The following is a 23,651-nucleotide window of genomic DNA, read 5'->3' as shown; positions in this document are numbered from 1 at the left end:
ATCAAATATTTTTATATGAAATTGCGAGATACTTGCAACCTATCCTCATGGCACTGCTTCAAGGGTTTTGGAGACTACTTGGAGGTTCCTGTGTGACAGATGCCTTACAGTTCATTTATTAGAATCCAGCATTCTGGATTGTGCATTACGACTTTCTCATCATGAGAGTTTTGTTTGATAATTGACTACTTCAGGGAATTAAATAGTACCCCTGTGATTGGGAAGAATGAATGATTGTCCTCCTCAAATGCTTAATTTATGAACATGTGGGAGATCAAGATTTGGCGACCCTGAAATCTATCTCTTTACCTTGGTTGTTTTCTCTGAGGACATTTGACCTCCCCCACTAACTGCCTAAAGAATTTGACATGGTGACTCCTTCCTGGAACAGAACCTCTATCATGATGGCTGTAAAGATAATGTAGGATAAATGTTACAGTAGGAAAGGCACCAACAAGCCCATCTTATCAGAAGTTCTGCCTCTCTGGCCACATTCTCTGGATGGCCCTGCAAGGAGTTGCCAGACAAACATTTACATTTATAAGGGAAATCTCCCTTTGTAAAGGTATCTCCCTCTCTGTTTTGGGAAGAGGGGGGATGGCCTCATTTCTAGAGGCTTATCAATGTGAAAGGTGAGGCCTTAAATCTGCATAATAACCTTACTCTTGTTTACTGTGCTTTAGTGGTAATCTCCTGTAACTGACTCCCCCCACCCCCAACATCCTCCTTTGTCGTTGGCTGAACATGGTATTTAAGACGAGAATTTCTGCTACTGTGTTGAGAAACGCAGTGTCCCTGCTTTCTCCCATGTATACATGTTATTAAACTTGGTATTATTTTCTCCTGCTAACCTGTCTTGTTAATTATTTGGCCAGCCATAAGAACCTTAAGGAAAAGGGCAGAGGGAGATTCTTCCTCTTCCCCGGACAAACACTAACCCCATTATTCCTTGATATGTTACCATATAATTATGATTTGGTATTTCATAATTTAAATATATTTGAGGGTTCTAATATTCAGATATTTGGGGGGTTTTCCATACAACACATGCTGGTTTTTTGATATATGTTATCTAAGCTGGTACAGCACCAAGAAAACATTTAATGTTAGAGCATAAACCTGTTTTCATGTTCTGAAAATGCGAATGCAGTGAATGTTCATATGCAAACCCAATAAAATCTCATTAGTTTTTACTTAAATAGAGCAGGCTGATTTAATCCTACTCAGTTGGTGACTAGCCCAAATAAATAATACCTACCAAATGGGTAACATTAATAGCAGCTGGGAGCATTACCCATCAACATTCTAGGACTCTGGGAAAGGTGTTGCTATTGAAAATGCAGATAGCTTTTTAAGCAGAATTATTTTCCTCATGGCTAGTGATGTTTCAAGTAAAACAAAATGGGGGCACTCACCCTGAGGTAGGGTGGCTATTTTCCCATCTGCCCTGGTAATTGCTTGTCAAAAGTAGGCTTGCTTTGGATGCCTGAGATCCCCAAAGTAATGGGAAAAAGATCAAGTGTTTTGAAGCAATAAGAAAACTGACGACATAGTCACATTTTCGGGACTGCGTAAGTGCCAGTTCACTTCCTTTAGACACATGATTATTTTTGTCCAGAATTTGAATCCTGAAATATTTGTCCTGTAAGCCCTTGCAACTCTTGAATAGTCTCAACTTACTATGATTATTATTTTGGTTTGTTTCTTGTCTGTTGTATCCATTACTCAAATGGTTTATCTTTGTAATCAGCCTTATGGGGTTTTATTAACCTCATTAACCTTTCCTGTCAGTTCTCTGTGAATCTGCTTTTCAAATAATGGATAGTCATTAAATATAGGGAGAGTCTGTCTTGTTGGCTATAGCCTGGCTGTGGATTACTCTTCTCTCCACGGAGGAAAAAGTGTGGCCTAGCTCTATCCATACTAGTTCTAGCTTTGGCTTGTTAGTAATGACCGTTTTGACTTTTCCTATGAAACAGAATTACTCTTGGCCTCATTTGTTCCTTATGGAAAGTTAGAATAATAGTTCTTCCCTGTGCTATCCTCAGTCACCTCACAAAGATGCCATAACAATATGATAACCCAGTAAAATGACTGCATTTTGAACTAGACCTTTTAAAATTACATTCTATTATGTAGCCTGGTATTTATTAAATATATATATATATAATATATACAACCATATATATTTGTATAAATAAAATATTTATTAAGCACTTACTATGAGTCAGGTACTATGCCAGCCACTTTCCTTGTTATTTCATTTAATGTCGATATAACCCTGAGTAGGTACAACTATTAGCCCTGTTTTAAAAATGAGGAAATAGATTCAGAGATGTTAAAAAAAAATTGCTCAAGATAACACGGCTAGTAAGTGGTGGAGTGGAGGAGGTCTTTTGACCTGGACTCTAAAGGTCTTTTGACCTTTTGAGCTGTACGGCAGATCTTTCTTAAGATGTAAAAAATGTGGTTACAAATGAAAAGAAAAAAGCGTTCGGCTATCAAGGTGGTGCTAACCATAGGCCATCATTACCTGCAGACATTTACCAACTGCTGAGCACTTTCTATGCACAGGGCGTGTAGTGGAAATGAGCTACAACATGTCATTCATTCTTTCTCCTCAAACTTGCATTTACTCTGCCCTCTCTAGGGGCAAATTTAGATGATAGAACCAGATAGCGACACTGCAAGCAAACAGTATGGGTAAGAAGTAGGTAATAAGAATTGGAGCCCTTCGAATTTCGATCCTAATTGAGTAGCAGGATAGATAAAATATTAGAAGATACCTATTCACACTGAGATAAGCTGTAGATAGCTACTGGTATTATAAATCACAATTATTAAGCATCTCAGAACATCTGAGTTTCAAAATATCACAAATAAGCAGTTGAACAGCTTTTTGAAGATTTGTGCTCTGATTTCTTTTTATTCTTCTTTGCCCAGAGCATTTGCAAAGAAGTGAAAGTTGCACATTCTTTCTTTCTAGTACCTTTAGGTGTTGACTGCTGATTTCAGGAGCTAGTCAGCACTATAAATCTTGGAACTTTCAGCACTTTGTGATTTTTTTAATGTGTCTTGAACATGTGTTTTCCTGAACTTTAGCATTAGACAAAATAGTTGTCTGAAAATCAGGAGATCCCGTCTTCACACACGTTAACACCTTTCATATAAACGAGATCAAAGTGCTTTATTAGCTAGTAGCAACAATCTTACTTCCCACTTAGGACAACCGTAGAAGCGATAAGCAAAGGATTTTGCTCAGGAAAAGCAACAAGGGAAGACAAACAGAGTCACAAGGAACCATGGCCAAGCCAAACCACACTTGGATTGCTTTTCTAAATGTGGGCAGGTCGTGTGCAGTGCCTCCCTTTAGAAAGAGAGGTGAACACAAGATAGATTAGCAGATGCTGATGCCTTAGAAACAGCTTCCCCCAGTCCTTAGTTTATTCAATTTATGCAGCAATTGTTGCATTGTGTGTTTATCAACCCCTAGTTGTGTACCTGGTATAATGTTTTTCACGTTCCAAATTAAAAATACAGAAAAATTTGCCATTAGCAAATAGACTTGGAGGACCTAAACTAACAGATTCATGAAAAAGTTAAATACAAAGCATACGGATTCAAATTTGAACTGCAGCAAAATTATGAGTGATTATGTTATAAACCTTTTAGGTGTTACCTGTACATAGACGAAACTGAATATGAATTGAATACTGTAATAATATTGTATTTCCTTATAAATATTCTAAAATATAAGCTTTTCTTACCCTTCTTTTTCATAATTCCAAATCAGTAAGTGGTTTCTATATATGTGATCTCTTTTGAGTTCCACACTAATTGCTGAAGATCTGCTACTTGTTTTTTTATTTCTTTTTACGACTAAACAGTTTAGGGCTGTTGCTGATTTCTCTTTCAACAGGCTATTCAGTTTGTCTGAGGTATTCAAATTTTCTCCATGTACTCCTGGAGGATAGGCACCCCATCCATTTATCAGTAAAATGTAGTACAGTAATCAGTATGTAGTAATTCCTTGAGAAACATTTGTTTTACCTTCCCATTTCACACAATGCTGCAGAATCTTGATTCAGCGGGCCCTTAAAAGTCACTGCCAGGCTCCGGCTTGTGTGACAATCTATTGCATAAGGGTCCAGGTGGCAGGAAACATTTGTCCCAAGATCATCTAACATATAGATGAATGCTATGAGGTCTCTGCTGTAGTGTCACCTCCCCAGAGAGGCTTTCCTAGACCACTCTGTCTAAAATGGTCACTCTCTGTCCCTAGCCTTTCTTTATCTCACTTGACAGTACTTACACCTACGTGACATTTACCTTTTCCATTATTGTCAGTCTTCTTCACTAGACTGTACGGGCAAGGCACTTTGTCTGCTGTAGCCCAGAGCCTAGGACAGTGCCTATCACTGAATGAATAAATGAACCAAGTACACATTGGATTGTTCATCAATCTTAAGGGTGAAATGATTAATCTTCCCTAATATGGATTATTTTGAAAGAAACTGTAGGATCTATCGTTATAAATGACAAAGCCAAAGTGTGGTTAGTGGGAATCTTTTCATTGTAGTAAGTTGGAATTTTTTTGATGATTGATTGTTTTTTCCCTTGAATTCATCTATTTAATACAAACACTTTAGATTATAGAAAAAATTATTTATAGCCCCAAATGTCAAAGGATGAAACTTCTTGCAAATAGTTGAGCTGCTCACTGTCCAAATAAGCTTTGTATTTTTCTTGCAAGTCATCAATAGTCTTCTGTGTGTGTCAATTTTAGCAGCTCTTCATGCTCACTTGTGTCAATTAGTCCCATCTCTGAGTTATTGCTGAAAACTTCCAGGTAAGTCTCACTTCTGTAATTGTTTAATGACTTTGTCTCATTTGCTAGAATACCTCTTGTCTTATATCCATTTAGGTTACATGTCTGCTCCGTCAAAGCAGTTGAATTGGAGACCCCTGAGTTGATGAAATCCAAGCTCCCTTAGAAACCTGATGTTCCATAATTCACAGAACTGATTGCAATTTGTAATTAATTTAATTATTTTTGTGTTTACTTGATGTTTTAATTGCCTCCACCGCTAGAATTTAAGGGAAATTCTGTGAATAAGGGGACTGTGTTTCTTATGTTTACCTCCATCTGCATAGTTCCTGGCACACAGTGGGTACTCAAAAAATATTTGTTACATGAATGAATACATATCCTCACTCTTTTTTAAAAAGTGAGCAGATATCAAGATATTATATTACATTAGGGATGGCAAAGGACATTGGTATCTCTTCTAGAGGAATTTAAAGTCCTCAATCACTCTGGAAATACTAATATTCCAATAAAATACATATTTTTAACACACAGTAATTGGTACCTGTCAAGTATGGTTATTCTTAAGTCCTATTCTATATTCACGATCAGCATCCTCTGCAGCAATGACCATATCTCTGCAACCTTCCCCTTACCTCGGTCTTGACTCAACAACTCATTTTTCCATTCACAGGATTTCAAATGGTATAAATTCCCAGCTCAACTGAGTGAGAAAAGCATGTTTTATTAAACAGGTTATGGTAAGTAATGATAGGTGTTACCGGGTATCACAAATAATCAGGAGCATGATTCAAGATCTTATTATCAAGTGAGGTGTAGTAAAGAAGGAGGAGGGCTTGAGTAAGCAAAGACTTGACCAAAAATGCCGTGTTAAAGGCACTTATAGTACCTCAATTCGTTTTGGGGCACTTGTTTTTGGTTTTCTCATGAGACTGAATAATGACGCATACCAAAGAGAGCCAGTTAATGGCAGTCTTCCTACGGATTTCCTGTACTGCTCCTTATTTTCCATTTTTTTCTTGTTTCTCAATTTTGATTATCCAGCCCACTGAAGGCAGAGAGAATTATCAATGCTTATACAAAGTTATAAACGATGTCAATCATGGGCAGGCTCTGACAGTGGTAGGATGTCTCATAAGTTAAAAAAAAAGAGTTAATTAACTTGCCACTGTTATATAATTGCTTCATCTTTTATGAATTTGTTCCTGCGCTATTTGGAGAACAGTAATGTTACCTTTAGGCTTTGCATTTGGGAATTGACTTATTTGAGGTCCTAATATCATCTGTGTGTTCTAGGCAACCAAAATGAGTTTTTCATTAGCAAATATGAGAAGAGCACTTCAATATCACTGCAACTAAGCCACTCATTCACTCATTTTTTACCTACTTTCTGCCAGGTGCCTGGTGTGATTCCTAGTTCACGTTCACCTTTTTCTCTCTTTTTAAACCAACATAATAAAGGTTCAGAAATTAAGTAAAAAGATAAGATTGGGTTTTTAAAGACTCTCGGGTAAACAGATCGGAAAGAAAACACAAATACTTGAGGTCTTTTCAAGGAAAGCTACAGAAGCTGTGTAGTCCAGAGGTTACAAACTCAAATGTCAGCAGGGCCGGGCATGACATTGAAAGTAAGGGAAGTGAGCCAGGTGTAAGGGAAACAGTGCATGGTGAGCTAGAGAGGCATGTGATATCCCATCCAGAGGGGCAGTTAGCCTTTAGCTCCGGACCACCTACGCCATGGCCCAGAGATGCCAAACTCTGTAAATTTTCTAGAGCAGGGAGACATTCCAATTTTTATATTAGATCTCCTAATTTCTAAATGTTGGGCCAAACAAAATACACCTGCGAGCTGATATCAAGCTCTCTGATGTAGATGCTTGACATGGATTGATGTGGGGATCAGCCTCTCATGGCTACAAAGCAGACAAATGAGTTTGGCCAGACCTTGCTGTCAGCGGTTGCACTAACCCTCATAGGATTTTGTTTTTTAAATGCACTTCTCCATTAGTGATGGCGAGTGAAATGTCTGGCTTTGCAAATTACTGCTGTCGTTTAGTTTAATGTACTCTTGTTTTTACATATTTATAAAAACCTTTTACATTATTAATAGTGATTAAATGCTTAGACACTGAGGATCAATAATGCTTCTGTTCACCTATTTACATTATTAAAAAGTAATAAGTCATACAGGGCACGTAGAATATATGGTTTACTTTGTAGTCATGTTTGGAGTAGATTGAAAAAAAGAAACTCAGGCCACAAGGTAAACGGTATTTAGGGAAAAAACGGTAGCTGAGTTGGGCTTGCTAGAGACTCTGCCATGGGCAGATTGCATGTTCACAGTGACATTACACCATCATGGGGCACAGGAGATACACATTCCACGTGCCCTCACATGCCAGTGCAGCAAACTCAGAACAAGAAAGGGTAGTCTCACTTGGATGCACAAGAATGAATGGTTATTTAACCTTTATGTGTCCTTGCAACAGCTAGTCACCTGCACGCCATCTTTAGCTCCAAAGGCTCCTGATGGTGGCAATACTCAGCAGCACCTCATCTGTGTGGGTCACATTTTGCCAGTAGGCAAATGAACCCATTGGCAATGCTTTCTTCATCTGCCTACCCAGCTATCTCTCAATTATTTGGCAAAAGCAAAAAAGCAGAGTGGTTCACCTGATTATGGCATGTAAGTGTTCTAGACATATCTGAGAGCAACCCCACAGTGAGAAATGTATAAGGGCCATAAGTTTTTTCAGGGTCAGCTAGCCCAGCTTTCTAAGTAGCTAAAGTGGCTCAGCATAATGGTTTAGAGGTCAGGGTCTCAGTATCAGTCTGCTTGGGTTCAAATCCTGGCTCTGACTCTCATTGGTTGTGACCTTGGGCAAGTAACTTAGTTGACATCTCAGTTCTGGTTTTCACACTGAAAAGTGGGGATAATAATAGTGCCTACCATATACGGTTTTTGTAAGGATGAGATGAGATAACACACATAAAAACTTAGGATGAGACCTGACACGTAATGAGTGTTCCATACCAATTTACACGGAGCAAAAGGACATGTTTTGACATGGATTGATGTGGGGATCAGCCTCTCATGGCTGATCACTCTATTGTGTTCACCAGTTCATTCTATTGTGTTCTTCTACCAAGAGGAAGTCATTAGCACTGGTTTGGAGTTTGTAAATAATGTCGTTGAAATGTATTAAACTGAACTGAATTTGTAAATATTGCTTGGTTTCTAAGTTTCTTGTGTTGACCTAGATGCCATTTCTTTAGTATAAATTAGACCCAAGTCACCAGGTTTATTTAAAGACATGCAGAAATGGGGCAGCTGTGGTGCACTAGAAAGGTTATCAAAGTTGCTATAGTACAAACTTGCTGGCTGTGTGACGCTGGGCAAGTTATTTAATCTCTCTGAACCTCAGTTTCCTCATATATAAAATGCACCAATACAAACTTACTTCACAGGGATACTGTGAGAATAAATGAAATAATGTATGTTTGAGAGCTTTGCAAACTAAAAAGTCCTATATAGATGTAAGAGCTTGTAACTATTATTTATATATGTGATCAGAGTTGGATTTATTTTACCCAGAGTAACACTGCATGTGTGGATTTCTTAGAGGAGATATAGTTAGATTGCTTGTCCCCAACTATTTCCCTTGGAAAAGGCCTGCACCTTTTTTGACAGATTAGATATGTCTATAATAGCTGAGACCACTGGATGAAGGAGACCTGTCATTCTGAATCCAAATGTGACTTGCAGAGCCAAATGATAACTTGGAGCATTTTATAAAAGAATGAGGAAAACTCAATCAAACCAGGAGGAGGAGAAGGGCATTAACCACCACAAGTAAGAGGTTTGTTCACTCTGTGAGCGGCTGGCAAGCACCGCTGAAGCATGAAGCTGAACTGCAGGGGTTGAAGTTTCTCCTCACTTTTCTAAGTTGATTGCTCAAACGCCCTGCTCTGGGTCATAATGACTTGTCTCCTGTCTCTCTCAGGTCCTGACTTTCTCCCTTTACTTGAGTTCAGTGAGTCATTTAATATATCTCGCTGTCATGGAGGTTGTTATTTCCTTTACTTTTTTTTTTTCGGACTGACTTTTCCCTAAGCATGGAAAAGCTGCTGAGTTGATGACTTACCTCTACCTTAAATAGGAAAATGGGGGTAATGGCTGCTTTTTGTTCCTTTTGTTCCTCCGGTGTACAATAAATAAGTCTCCACTATTTAAATAATTACTTTGACTGCAGCCCATCCACAAGCTACCCCAGAGCTGTTACTGAGCTGGGAGAAACACTTCAAAATGCGGATGACTCAGTCTCTTTGAAGAAGGGAAACTTTGACTAAATCTCCTGGCAGAAAAGACCTTTCTTGTGATGCATTGGCATTTGGGTTTTGGGTTCTGTCAGAGACCTAAAAGGTCAGAACTGCACGATAATAAAAATAATGAGAAAGTTTTAAGTTTCAATAATAGTTCTAGTATACAATCTGTGGGAAGGATGCTGAGTATTTTAAATTTCCATGCACATTTTTTTTCCTTTTCTACTGTGTATAGGTCAAGATTGAGTTGAATTTTCTTAGATTGTCACTGATAACAATATAAACTCTTCATGGAATTTTTCTTGGGGACTGATAATACCCACCAGGATGTAACTGAGTGGGTGGGATGTAGACAGGAACTCCTGGACAAATACTTTCCATGATTTTTTTTTTTGTGTGTGAGGAAGATTAGCCCTGGCAACACCTGTTGCCAATCCTCCTCTTTTTCCTAAGGGAGACTGGCCCTGGGCTAACATCCATGTCCATCTTCCTCTACTTTATGTGGGACGCCTGCCACAGCATGGCTTGATGAGTGGTGCATAGGTCCTTGCCCAGGATCCGAACCTGCAAACCCCAGGCCACCAGAAGCAGAGTGCGCAAACTCAACCACTACACCACTGGGCCGGCCCTCCCTATTTTTTTTTTTTAACTTCTGTTTGCAATAGTCGAGAAGCTAGTAAAATATCAACTTGTGGAATGAACAAAGGAGGACATTTTTAAGAGGCCAGAAATGTTGACTTCAGCGACTTATATCTAGTGCTAATTAGTAAAATATATCATTGCTAAAGATGAAGCAGAGAATAACAATGAGCAAATTCATGTTATTACATTTTAAATAAGTAAGTTAACTTTTAAAAATTTCTTCACTTAATGGGTTAGACTTTGGTCTCAGGTCTTTAGTGACAGTTCACGCATTTGAGCTTTCCTAGAAGGCAGATTTTCACAAGTCTTGCATTTCTCATTAGGACATCAAATTCACTCAAGTCTTCATATGAAAACATTTTACGTCATGGGATAAAACTTAAAACTTAGCTTTTTCTTTTTTTTTTTTTTGAGGAAGATTGGACCTGAGCTAACATCTGTTGCCAATCTTCTTCTTCTTCTTTTTCTCCCCAAAGCCTCCGTACATAGTTGTATATCCTAGTTGTAGGTCCTTCTAGTTCTTCTACGTGGGACACCTCCTCAGCATGGCTTGATGAACGGTGAGTAGGTCCTCGCCCAGGATCCAAACTGGCCAACCCTGTGTTGCCGAAGTGGAATGTGTGAACTTAACCACTACGGCAATGGGCCAGCCCCTAAAGTTAGCTTTTGAAATTCAAGAATTTTTCAAGGGATCAATGCGGAAGTTAAGCAATAAATTTCCAAATTATGCTTCCATCCTGTTTTCATTAAAAGCCCCATCTATACCTTACTACAAATATACATCATATATACGTGTGTGTATATATATGTGCATGTGTGTATGTATATATATATGTATGTATGTGTGTATGTATATATATATGTATGTGTGTGTATATATATACATATTTACATATGTATCTTTTATGATAAAGAATCTCTAAAAATGAGTTTTCTCCCTTAACTAATCAGTAAGGTGTTGGGCATTCCAGAGAAGCCTAAAAAAGAAATCAATATGGACTGTGTGGAATGGGAAGTAACCTGATCTTTAGAAAATATCTTCCTATCATAGTTGAGGAAAAACATCACCACTGTTCATTAAGGAATAAAATAAATACATATATACCTGCTGTCAAATGAGATCTCTGGAGGAATGACATGAGTACTGTCCTTGCCAATGAGGAATTTGATTCGATCATAGAAGAGTCTTGAAGTGTGCTGAGAGAAGAGAGGTTGGCTTTGCTGAATGAGGTCAAGAGGATCTGGTGAGCCCTGACAGAGAGGACTTACATAACAGTTGCTTTGTTGACAACAATCAGGGTCCACACAGTCGGTCAAACCATCTTAAAAAAAAAACAATTTTGAAATTTAGCTTCAAGGGAAACAACATAGTTGAAAATACGCACAGAGAAAAATCTAGAATATAGCCAAAGGTAACTATCCATACTTTGAGTTTAGAATCTATTAAATCCACGTTTCTTATGAATTATCACTCACTCTGAGTTTATATGGCACATCAGTGAAATTCAAGGTGATACTGGCTCAAGACAAGGTTGACATAAGGGAAGCCATATTGTAGAAAAGAAACTCTATTGTAACTTTGAATGATCTCTGACAAACTAACCCAGCTGGATATGCACCCTCCAGGAGATCTAACTGCTCTGTAGGTTTTACGACCCCTGCTTATGCATGTACCTCCCAGCTGCGGTAAGATAACTTTGTTCTTTTGAGTTTCTTAGGAATGTGATGATGCCCGAACAGAGAGTATGCTAATAGCCATCACGGATGAAAACGGAAAGATATGGTGTGGCAACTCCCAGTCTGTAACACCTGAGGGTCAACATTCCTAATCCCCTCCCCTATAACCCACTGGCCTATATAACTGCTGTAAGATTTTGTGCCCCCTTAAGATGGTTCTTTGAGACATTAGTTGGCCATCTTACCCCTTGCTAGCAAGCTGTAATAAACTGCCCTTTCTTTTCCACCATCTTGCCTCTTGATGATGGGCTTTTGTCTCGTGGCCAGCAGATCGTGCCCTTTGTGTGGTAACAAAAGTATTTTGTTCACAAATCTTTCTTTCTTGAATTCTCTAGCATTTATGGGCTGCACTACATTGTTTAGTATTTAGATAGAGTATTCTGTTAGGTATCACTCTTAAGAAGTTTTCTTCTTCCTCACCAAGACCATTCTTCCAAGATAGCAACAATTTCTTATAATTCTTTTGAATTTCTCACACCATGTACATTTATGAGCAAACAACTAACAAATGCTTGCCAACCTAAATTTGTTTGTATTTAAAAAAAATTATCCCAATATTGTTGTCTAGTGGTAATTCTCAAAATAGAGGTTGGTATTCTCATGGTGAAAAAGTGTAGAGCAGGGCAGTGATTTTCAAATGTGTAGTCAATTACCTGGGGAGCTTATTAAATACGCATATTCTTGAGCACCACCTATTGAATCAGAATTTCTTCAGAGCCCAGGATTATGCATACTTAATCTGGGTGATTCTGAAGCACACTCAAGTCTCAGAACCACTTTTTTAGGAATTTGTAGAAGCAACTAGAGCTTACTTGTTCCTAATAGTAGTTATTTGACGCAAGTACTAATAAATCTCAGGTACATGAACGTGATGAGTCACTCTTTCATTTCCTAGGCCTTCACCATTTAACTCGAGACTCCTGAATCCATGGTTGTACCAACAAAAACAATCACATAAAGGCTTCATTCTTTGGTAGAGAAATGATGTGGGGCATAGGGATTCCAGGAGGAGAGGAGACCGGTTGAGAATCTAATGGGTATAAAACACTGTGTTAGGTGCTTGGGGAAGTAAAGAGATAAAAAAGACCCTTTTCCTGTTTTCAGGAGCTTGGAGCTTAGAAGGAGAAATAGGTGTATAAAACAGCTGACTCTTATACTAGTTAAAAATACAGTAAGTGTTATAAGAGAGTTACATGCAAAGAGAAGGGGTTGGAGTGATTGAGCATACGGACACTTCATTCCACACCCAATAAGCGAAAAAATTAAAGTCTTTCCCAAAGTCCTTAAAGCAGACAAGTGACTCTAATTTAGATGTTTAACAAGGGTAAATATAAAGACGCTAATCTTGGCTTGCAGTGGAATAGGGAGGTCCAGATGGACCACCGGCTCCTTAAGGCCGATGATGAAAGTTACTGGCACTGGTTTCATGCAGCTCTTTTGCTTGCTCTCTCCCCCTTACATGGCTGCTCCCGTTGAGCTGGAGGGGGATGTAACACAGCTAGGGGCAATGAAAGCCAGGAATACCAAGAGAGTAGGCATTTGGAACAGTAGCCCTAGGGCACCCAGGAAATATTCTTCCCTGCATGAGGTCCTTTCAAACTCCCTGTACCATAGACACTACTTTGATTTAAAATGCAGTTTGCTTCTTTTTGTGTTCCCTGTTTGTTCAGTGTATTTTTGCTCCTGGTTTCTACTTCTCTGTGTACATATTTCTTTTTCACTGATGACTAACTTTTAAGTGTAGATTCGTTTCAATAAGAAGTCCCTTTCTGCTCTCCTTTGTCCCCTCATTCAGCAAATTATATTAATAGATTTTCTATAGATTTTAGATGCCATTACCACCTCTCTCTCCAATATGTTGTTCTCAGCCTCCCATTAGCACATTATCTCTTTACTCTGCTAATTAAACATTTGGATGCACTGAAAAGCTGGCGAAAATATCAGGCTGATGAAAAGAGTTCTCTGATGTCTGGAATAATATACTAAACAATGAAAAACTGCTTTTCGAATGGGCAGTCACCTTTATCTTTCAATTGGTAACAAATGCACTCGTAATAATCAGATTGGGCATTCACAGGTTTCAATCTGTCAACCACACAATTCTAACTTATTTTTGAAAAGAAATAGATTTTAAATAAATAGTAATGCCCGAGCAATCTTCAAAACTGGATTCTAAAACTAAACACAGAGCCAATTCAAAATTGGGACTCACATTCTCATCTAGTTATGTGCTATAAATCCCAAGCTAATGTTTCATATTTAATAATTGCCTATTATACAGGGCTGACCCTCTAAGACCTCTGTTTTCTGAGAGAACAGCAAGACTTCTGTTGAATCTAGAAAGGCTGCAGGCAAGTAGACCAATAATGACATGCAATCCCCAAATTATAATTCATAGGTAAGCCCAGTACATGGGCAAAGATCTGCTTACCAATTATCACATCAGATAACACCCCATACAGTACATCTAGACTGTTACAAAGAAGTGCAAATGACAGTCACACTGCATGTATGGGTTTCTTTTTTCTTTCTTTCTTTTTTTGGCTATTAACGGTTCTTTTATTGTTCTGAATTGGAAGCTGTGGCACTCTCCTGGCAGCCAGGCTCAGGGTGTCAGATATGGACATATCAAATGTTAACTTATTTTACTTTTAGGGCCTGTTCTCTTTAATGGAATAAAAATAAAAGAGAGCAAAAAAGAGGGAGGTTACATTGTCTTGAAGGGCTAAACATGGCACTCACTGATCTTAGCTTTGCCAACCAGTTAAGGACTGTGCCAGTTGGCTCAATTGGTACTGATGAAAATCAAGGACACTAGTTTGTTCTGTACATGATCAAGTCATTTTCTTTTTTTTTCTTTTTTTTGTGTGAGGAAGATCAGCCCTGAGCTAATATCCATGCTAATCCTCCTCTTTTTGCTGAGGAAGAGCGGCTCTGAGCTAACACCCATTGCAAATCCTCCTCCTTTTTTTTTTTTCCCCAAAGCCCCAGTAGATAGTTGTATGTTATAGCTGCACATCCTTCTAGTTGCTGTATGTGGGACGCGGCCTCAGCATGACCGGAGAAGCGGTGCGTCGGTGTGCGCCCGGGATCCAAACCCGGGCCGCCAGTAGCGGAGCATGCGCACTTAACTGCTAAGCCATGGGGCTGGCCCAAGTCCTTTTCTATCGAACTTTTACCTACTAGATGTATGCCCTTGGTTGAAAGAAGGATTGGACAAAGGAATATGAATGATATCAGGAAAAAACCATACTTTCCTAATCCTTAAAATGAATTTACAAATATATATCCTTTTATCATCCCATATTATTATCTTGATAAAAATGGACAGCTAGGGGCCGGCCCAGTGGTGTAGTGGTTAAGTTCACATGCTCCGCTTTGGCGGCCTGGGATTTGCAGGTTCAGATCCCAGGTGTGGACCTATCTACCACTTATCAAGCCATGCTGTGGCAGGTGTCCCACATATAAAGCAGAGGAAGATGGGCATGGATGTTAGCTCAGGGCTAATCTTCCTCACCAAAAAAAAAAAAAGGACAGCTACTTCATGGTAAGGTATCCAAAAGGATTTGGACACATGTACACATTAGTTAACATTTGCCAGGTATGGCACTAGGTACTTCCACATATGTTATTTCAACAAATCCCTGCAAGAATCCTTCTGCGTAGACATCCTCATCCCCATTTTACAAATAAAGAAGGGGAGGCTAAAAGGAGCTGCACAGTCGGAAGTCATATTAACACCCAGTGTTCTGACTACAGATCACACGGTCACCATCATCATCTAAGTAGTACTACGAGTACTGACCTGGGCTGTAAGACTTCCAAGTGCCTGACTTTTTATAGGTATTTAGAACACATGAAGTGGTTAAGGTTAAAGAACCAGACTACTTTGACTCTAATCTTGACTTTATCACTTATAATCCATACAATCATGGACAAATCAGTTCAATTCTTGGATTCTCGGTTTCCTCATCTACAAGATGGGAATAATCAAAACATCTACCCTATAGAGTTGTTGTAAGGGTCATGTGTTATAATAAAGAGCTTATTTAGCACAGTTTAGTACGTAGCTAGAGCTCTTGATAAATACTAGCTATTGTCATTAACCAAGTTCTAGACTGTCCAGACTGCAAAGAGTCTATGCATAGAGTCCTAGGGGTAGATGCCAAGGGTCTGCAGTAGCAGCTTAAAATGTTCAGACTCACTTCTACTGAAGTTGCCTTATCACTGGCCAGAGGGCAATTAACTTCTGTGTAGCATATTCAGTTTGTTGGAATGTGTTCATTGTGTGAACTCTGCTTGGTTAGCTTGTCAGATAGGTAGGATCTTATGTGGCTCTAAATAGACACTAATGCTACAGTAAATCTTCATTCATTGAATTTCACAAATTCAGAATTTGTTATCATTTGGACAGGGGCTGGATTGAAGCTTAACCTTTTCAGCATTTATAGAATAGAGGGTCTGCCAAGCAAATTAGTAGTGAAAAAGAAATTGAAGGGCTGAGCATTCCAATGACTCAGTTAAACAAAATATTCTCAGGCATTTTAGAAACCCATAAACACTGGAGTAATTAGAAATCATTCAGGGGCCGGCCCCGTGGCTTGGAGGTTAAGTGCGCGTGCTCTGCTGCTGGTGGCCTGGGTTCGGATCCCGGGCACGCACCGACGCACCGCTTCTCCGGCCATGCTGAGGCCACGTCCCACATACAGCAACTAGAAGGATGTGCAGCTATGACATACAACTATCTACTGGGGCTTAGTGGGGAAAAAGTAAATAAAATAAAATCTAAAAAAAAAAAAGAAATCATTCATAAATTTTTACTAAAGCAGGTCCCCTACTAGGCACTCCTGTTAGCTTAGTTGTTGCCGTTACATGCAATGAAGGTAATATGACTGTATTTCCTTTGGAAATAGTCTATAATTCATTTTATTCATTTATTCAGGCTGACTTTTTCCCCCAGTAGTTTGCTGTACTAGTAAAAAGAAAGTGGGAGAAGCTCAAGGGCACTCAGGATTTTGACCTGCTCAAATCACTGTTATTACTATAACCTCATACAATGTGCTTTTTCTGGGTCAGGAAAGTAAATAGTTCATATGCCACTAATGTTCATGTCCTCCCGGTCCCCACCTGCCATCAATGGCTTCCCATATCACTCAGAGTAAAAGCCCATGTCCTGACAAGACTTATTTCCTCACGGTCTGGTTCTTTGTTGTCTCTCTCTTACCTCTCTGACCTTACCTCCTACTATCCCACAACCCCCTTCCCCACTATTCCTAGGCCTGGAATGTTGTTCTCTCCAATATCAATAGGGCTCACCCCTCACCTCCTTTATGTCTTTACTCAATTCCACCTTCTCAGTGAGGCTTCCTCTGCCCACCTTCTTTACAATTCCACTCCTGTCCCACATTCGTCATCCTTTGTTCCCCTGCTTTTTAAAAAATTTCTCCATCACACTTACCATCTTCTATCACACTATTTTTTAAAATTTGGTTTATTGTCTGCCTCTCACAACCAGAACATAAGCTCCATGGTAGCAAGGATTTAGTCTTTTTTAATTCATTGCTATTTCCTCAATGACTAGAACAGTGCCTGGCTCAAAGTAAGCATTCAATAAATATTTATTGAATGAAAAAATGGATGTCCCAAAAGTCCTATTTCTATGACTTTTGTAAATTTACCTACAGATTAATAAACATTCAACTAATGCATCAAAAAATGTCATAAATAGATTCTTCATTGATACCACATCTTTATTATCCACTTTAGAGTACTGTATTTCAAGCATTATATCATTCATTTTCACTACTGCAAAGTAGGCAGATGCCAAGTATTACTAGCCTTAGTTGACAGATAATGTGACAGATCCAGTTAACTGAGTTATAGAAATTAGATTTTCCAACTTCCACTTGTATCTGGAATCACTTGGCAGTTTCGGCTCTCATAACTAAGTGATGATCCTCTAATAAATGGGTTGCTTGGAAATGATGGGGGTATGGTCAGAAGAGAATAGTGAGGAATATGCTTTCTGATGCTAGGTCTTTTGTCCCAGCCAAATCTTAAAAGTAAACATGGAGCGGGTGGCTGGCCCCTAAACAGAGCAAATGTTATGAATTCATTGCTCTTTCTATTTCATTTTCCTATTTATTAAACACTGCAGCATGCTGGTGACATTCAAAACATGGGGCTTATTGATCCATGAGTTTATATGTGTTCATAAGTCACCCATGGTGCTGATTTCTAGATCTAGAAACACTACATCATAAAAAAGGCTTGCAAACAGCTACTGTTCTTAATGAATGGTGACTTGTTATGAAGAATGATCCTGGAAGATCATTCTCTTTTAGGCAATTAACTTATTGATTTTTACCAATGAATATGAATATAGACCACGGGAAGAATTTGTACAAGATAAGCTTGGACAAACATGTGACAAATACTTAAAAGATCAGGGGAAAAAAATGCGCTTTGATTAAACACTCTTATTCTACATCTTTTTAACTTCCTTGACAATTTTTCCACAGTATCAGAAACTACTTTCCTTCCTCTATAACTAGAGTGAATAAAATGTAATAATTGTTTGATAGCTAAAGATCTTATAAAATTCACATTGTTCTGTATGATCTATCCAGTGCCTACCTTTATATCCTCATCTCCCACCAATCTCTCCCCGACTCGTTGTATTCCAGCCACAATGACTTGCCTTTTACTTCCTAGAAGAGCCTAGTACGTTTCCACCTCAGGGCATTTGTAGATGCTGTGTTTCCTTGACCTGGAACATTCTTCCCCTTTCTCACGTGAGGCCTCCTTTACCACACAGATTTGGTTAGGGCCCCCATACATGTTTCTAGCACTCTAAAAATTTTATAGCACTCTTTACAGTTGTAAATATATAGTTATTTGTGTGGTTTCTTGTTTAATATCTCTCTTCCTTCCTAGACCATAAGCTCCATGAAAGCAGAAACTTGTCTTGTTTGTCATTTTCTCCCCAGTGCCAAGCACAATACTTGGCACAAAGTAGTAATGATTGAATGGAAAACTGGGTACCCAATATGAAATGTTTGGCTAAAAGGTAAACATTTGAGTCAAACATTTGGATCAGTGCTATCCAACAGAACTTTCTCCGATGATGGGAATGCTTAAGATCTGTGCTAATACAGTAGTCACTAGTCTCATGTGACTATTGAGCACTTGAGATGAGGCTAGTGAAACTGAGAAATGGAATTTTTTATGTTATTTAAATTTAAACAGTCACATGTGGCTAGTGGCTGCTATATCAGACAGTGAAGATTTTGATATCTCTAAATAGATGTTGGATGGTCTATAAACTTAACCAAACAACATAAAGAACTTTGAAATTCTGATCAAGTCCAATTTATCATTTTTTTCCTATTGTGGTTTCTTTCCTTGCTTTTATGTTAAGAAGTCCTTTCCTATCTTGAGATCTGTCACCTATATTTTCTCTTAATTGTGTTTGAGTTTTCTTTTACCTTCAACTCATTAATCAGCTGGAGTGTTTTTATTTATCTTATTCTTTTGGAATATGGTATGAATTGAAAATCGAAGTTTTTTTTCTTAATAGTTATCTCAGCATCATTTATTTCATAATGCTTCTTTTCCCCAATGATTTTTGATGCTGGTTTTATAATATACTAAATTTTTATTTGTACTGGGGTGTGTTCCAGAGCTTTTATTTGGTTGTATTGATCTGTCTACTCTTACATCAGTACCACTTTATTTTAATTATCATATCTTTAAAATATTCTTTAATGTCTGATAGTTCTAGCTTGCTCTCGCTCGTCTTTGTTTTAGCTATTCTGGTTCAGTTAATATAATCTCGGAATGTTTTTTCTAATGTCAATTCATATGTGCATGTAATGTATGGTGATCTTATTTTCCAAACCCCAGATCAGGACACATGATTAACAAATGAAAATGTGGTCACCATAATGTTAAGTCTCCTCCAAGCCCAGAGTTGTGCACGTGGTAGGTGCTTGTTGACTAAAGGGATAAATAAGGTCAAGACATTTGATAGGTTTGTAATTTCTATAGTAATTAGTTCTTATACATACAAGGCATAAGATAGATTTCCTTTTTTTGCAGATTAAGGAAAAAAATCCAAAGGTTATTTGTTCTCTGTTCTGTTTTTACTATTCAAGGAGCACTTAGGTAGCTCCTAGACCAGCTGCGTCACTCACATATTCAATGCAGGCCAATTAGTTACTAAGAGTCACAATGCATTGAATCAGAGTGTAACTAAAGTCAAAGCTGCAGGAAGTAGCAGCAATACTAATGAGTATTCAAAGCTGATTAGAATGCAAAAAAATCCCACCATTCTTTAAGTATCAGCTATAATAAGGAGTAATCAGGCAACAGCCACTTGAAGCGACTGCTTGAAAGTGATTTTTTTTTTTTTTTGGTTGGGAAGATTTCCTAAGAATTACATTTTAAAAATTAGGACTACTTTTTTCCCAAAGTTTCAATTGGCACTTTCTGATTTAATTGAAATGCACACATACATACACACGTGCACAAACACGTATGCAAATATTAATCATTAGCCATATTCAACTAAACGAGTCCAGCCATTCTGGATAGCTGGAGCGCTGAGATCAAATGACGGGCATTTAATGTATTCTTAGGGATAATACTTAAATAGTATAAAAATGGAATTATTGTCCAAAATCTTAGTCATGGGGCTTTCAGAGGTTATTTAGTCCATCTTTTCATCTCAAGGTAGAACTGAATCTATATTTATCATCAATACCATCTTAATCCTACTAAAGGAAAAAAATGGTAATGGAACTCTCAAGGAGCCTTCCTCCTCTACTCCCTAAAGAAACAATCATAAAAATACACTAAAGTCATAACGAGGTCTTTGATTTTTGATTCCCACATAGATACACATTTTTAAAGGAATGTTCAGAGGTCAACACACAGTCAGCAAAATCTTTTATACCTTTTGTATCTACATCTACCACAGATATTGAGAATTGATAATCCATGAATCCATTAATATTTAATTGATGCATTCATTAAACACTTTTGACTGCTTTGAGGTGACCTTGAGGTCATAAAAAATGCTTAATAACTAAATACTCAATTCTTTTTATCAAGCTGTACTTTTTTATTTATTTATTTTTTTTGGTGAGGAAGATTAGTCCTGAGCTAACATCTGTTGTCAATCTTCCTCTTTTTGCTTGAGGAAGATTGTCCTTGAGCTAACATCCCTGCCAGTCTTCCTCTATTTTGTATGTGGGATGCCGCCAGAGCATGGCTTGATGAGTAGTGTGTAGGTCTGCGCCCAGGATCCAAACCCACAAACCCCGGGCTACTGAAGCAGAGCATGCAGACTTAACCACTATGCCACCGGGCCAGCCCCAAGTTGTACTTTATTAGGGCAGGAAACTTACTTTGGCTCAACCCTAACTGAGTCAGCAATTATAACTGCATAGGTTGTTAATGTATTTTCTGAGCATAAACCTTATAATCAATACATCAACTGGGAAATCTCTATTACTACCTCAAATCCTTTTTGGAATGAGGCAGACCACCTAGGTTTACACCCTGGCTCTATCATTTCCTTGCTATATGATCTTGAGAAACTTACTTGACTTTTCTGTGCCTCAGTTTCCTAATTTGTAAAGTAGTGTTAATAGTAGTTCCCACCTTGTGGGGATCAAATGAAATAATTCACATAAAGGACTCAGCACAGTGCCTTGTACAAAGTAAACTCTGAATACAAGTGAGCTAATATTAGTGATTATATTGGGCATATAACTATGGACTCTGGGTCATGCTTAACCTGTAACAAGAAAACCATATAGACAAAATATAATTAAGTGCTTGAGTGCATGGTGCATCTGATAAGCACCACGGGAGATTGGGGTGGTGGATGTCAGAGGTTTCATGGGAGATATGGCTTGAATTGGGACTTAAATGATGGACAGGGAATGATGGGTATAGAGGAGAGGGCCTACCAGGTGAAGGGGCATAAAATGAAAAGAAAGTAAAGGAAGGTGAAGATGAATCTTGGAGGGCCATAAAAGTCAAGTAAATAGCTGATCCGTGTACCCCATTTAATTGAAAATTTTGCTCTGGCTTCCCAAACAAAATTTTCAATTTAGATAGGTAGTAAACAGTCTCTTCAGAAAATGGTCTGTTATCCTAAGTTTATTATGTGTGTACGTGTGAGTGTGGGAGGGTGAGTGGTGTAGTTTATCATCTTTTAAATAGTTCACATGAATTATCTCATTTAAGATTTATAACAACTCCATTAGACAGTTAATATTCTCAGCCCCATTTTAGAGATAAGGAAATTGAAGCACAGAGATATCAACAAACTTTTGCCAAATCATACAGACAGTAAGTACATAGCAGAGCTAATATTTGAACCTAGAAAGTCTAACTTCAAAGCCCTGCGCTCTTACTCACAAAGTTGCTTCTGCTTAAAATTCATAAGGTCTTATAACTTTTCAAGGTAAATTGCTAGCTAGAATAAGTAAAGGAGGAAATTCTTACACCCAATTAGGTGCTTAAGTTCTGATTGCTACCTTATTGATTTAAGCCCTATGTTTGCATTCAAATGACAAAGTATATAATTATCTAGGCAGATATAGAAACCTGAGGAGTCAAATTTAATAATCTGCTTCCTTTTAAGCTAATATATAGAAATACTAGAAATAAACTTTTTGGCAATTTCATGTTTCCTTGAGTAGAAAGTAAGAGGAAAGTGAGGATTTGTTGTTTTAGGCTCATTCAGAGGTGATCTGGGCTGATTTGAGGCCTGATTGTACAATGTATTAGATGCTTTTGTTTGACTAAAATAGAAGTAGTTACCCTGAGGCCTTGGAGCCCCATATGGCATTTTAAAACATCATGAGCAGCTCTTGAATTAAATATAAAAAATTCTACTGTGAATTGTCTTGATGCCGTGTCCTTTGACAGATATAAAGTGTTACTAAAAGGTAGAGACACAAGAGGGAGCTCTAAACAACTAAGAACAAAGAAAACTATTTCACAGTGTGTATAATGCAAGCTACACTAGCATCTGACAGTTTGGACAGTGGTACGTTGATTTAATTTGGTATAGTAAAAATCATAGTATGGGAAGCAGCATGGTTGTAGTAGTCAAGATAACAGACTCTGAAGTAATATAGCCCTGAATTGGAACCTTGGTTCTGTTACTTTCTAGCTGTGTGACCTTGGAAAAGTCACTTGCCATCCCCACTTCAAGCATTAGCTTTCCCATCTATAAACAGGAAAAATAATAGTACCTATACTTCATAGCATTGTTGTGAAAATCACATGATATATAATGCATGCAAAGAGTTTGGCACATGGTCTGACCATAGTAAATATTCAATAAGTTGAGATTGAAAAAAATAGTATGACTTTATAACTCAATACTGTTTATACTAAGGATTCCTAATTTTCACTCTTGGCCAGATTGGTCATCACTGTGCTGGACTCTGGGCTATTCCTTTCTTATATGAACATTTTATAAATAACTCACCTCCATCATTGTCCAAGTTATCTCCACAAAGCATTTCCATGACAACATTGCAGCCTGTCCCACTCCAACCCACCTGACACACACAGTGCCAACCATTTTGATCCAGGGTACATCGCCCATTTCCAAAGCAGAGTCCTGGGCAGCCATCTGAAAAGACAGCAGAGAATAACAATCACAGAGACATCACAATAGGATTGGCCAACAGTGGTGTACCCGCCTATAGGGAAGCATCTAATCATCTGGGCTCCATTTAGATGAGGTGTTGAATAAATGGAAGAGGAGCTTGCTTGCTTACCAAACCTTCCCAGGGAACTTGTTATCCCTTACTCTGCTGTGCTTTTCCTTAGAAAGCCAATTAAGCATTATCAATGCTAACCCCAATTCCCAACCTCTGGTTCAGATAAGATGAAAACTATGATGGAGACAAGAAATGTTTTTTGTCTCTTTTTGAAAAACTTATCTCCTCATCTCAATCAAAACCGGATGGATGATATTGTATCTAGTTATGGCCAATAAGTTGGGAAAAGACAGCAGTTTCTATGAAGAGAAAGTTCCCTCAACTACTTCTAGTCTGTGCTGATTTTTCCTTTGTGATGTATGGCTTCAGGA

At 38.2% G+C, this 23,651-nt stretch overlaps 1 protein-coding gene across 20 annotated transcripts in view; it reads right to left on the bottom strand.

Annotated features, from left to right (window-relative positions):
- The window catches only part of TENM1 (teneurin transmembrane protein 1), a 773,006-nt gene that overhangs the window by 151,648 nt on the left and 597,707 nt on the right, over positions 1 to 23,651 (bottom strand). For all 20 annotated transcript variants that reach the window (XM_087427630.1, XM_087427629.1, XM_087427639.1 and 17 more), the window contains 2 exons: positions 23,043 to 23,189; positions 10,899 to 11,115 (listed from right to left, as the gene is read on the bottom strand). In XM_087427630.1, coding sequence (XP_087283756.1) covers positions 10,899 to 11,115; positions 23,043 to 23,189 — 364 coding nt within the window. The remainder of the gene's footprint in view (positions 1 to 10,898; positions 11,116 to 23,042; positions 23,190 to 23,651) is intronic.

Source organism: Ceratotherium simum, chromosome X, assembly GCF_057802395.1.
Source record: "Ceratotherium simum simum isolate JZ-2026a chromosome X, ASM5780239v1, whole genome shotgun sequence".
NCBI classification, from domain to species: Eukaryota; Metazoa; Chordata; class Mammalia; order Perissodactyla; family Rhinocerotidae; genus Ceratotherium; species Ceratotherium simum.
This window is presented reverse-complemented; position numbering and strand designations above follow the sequence as displayed.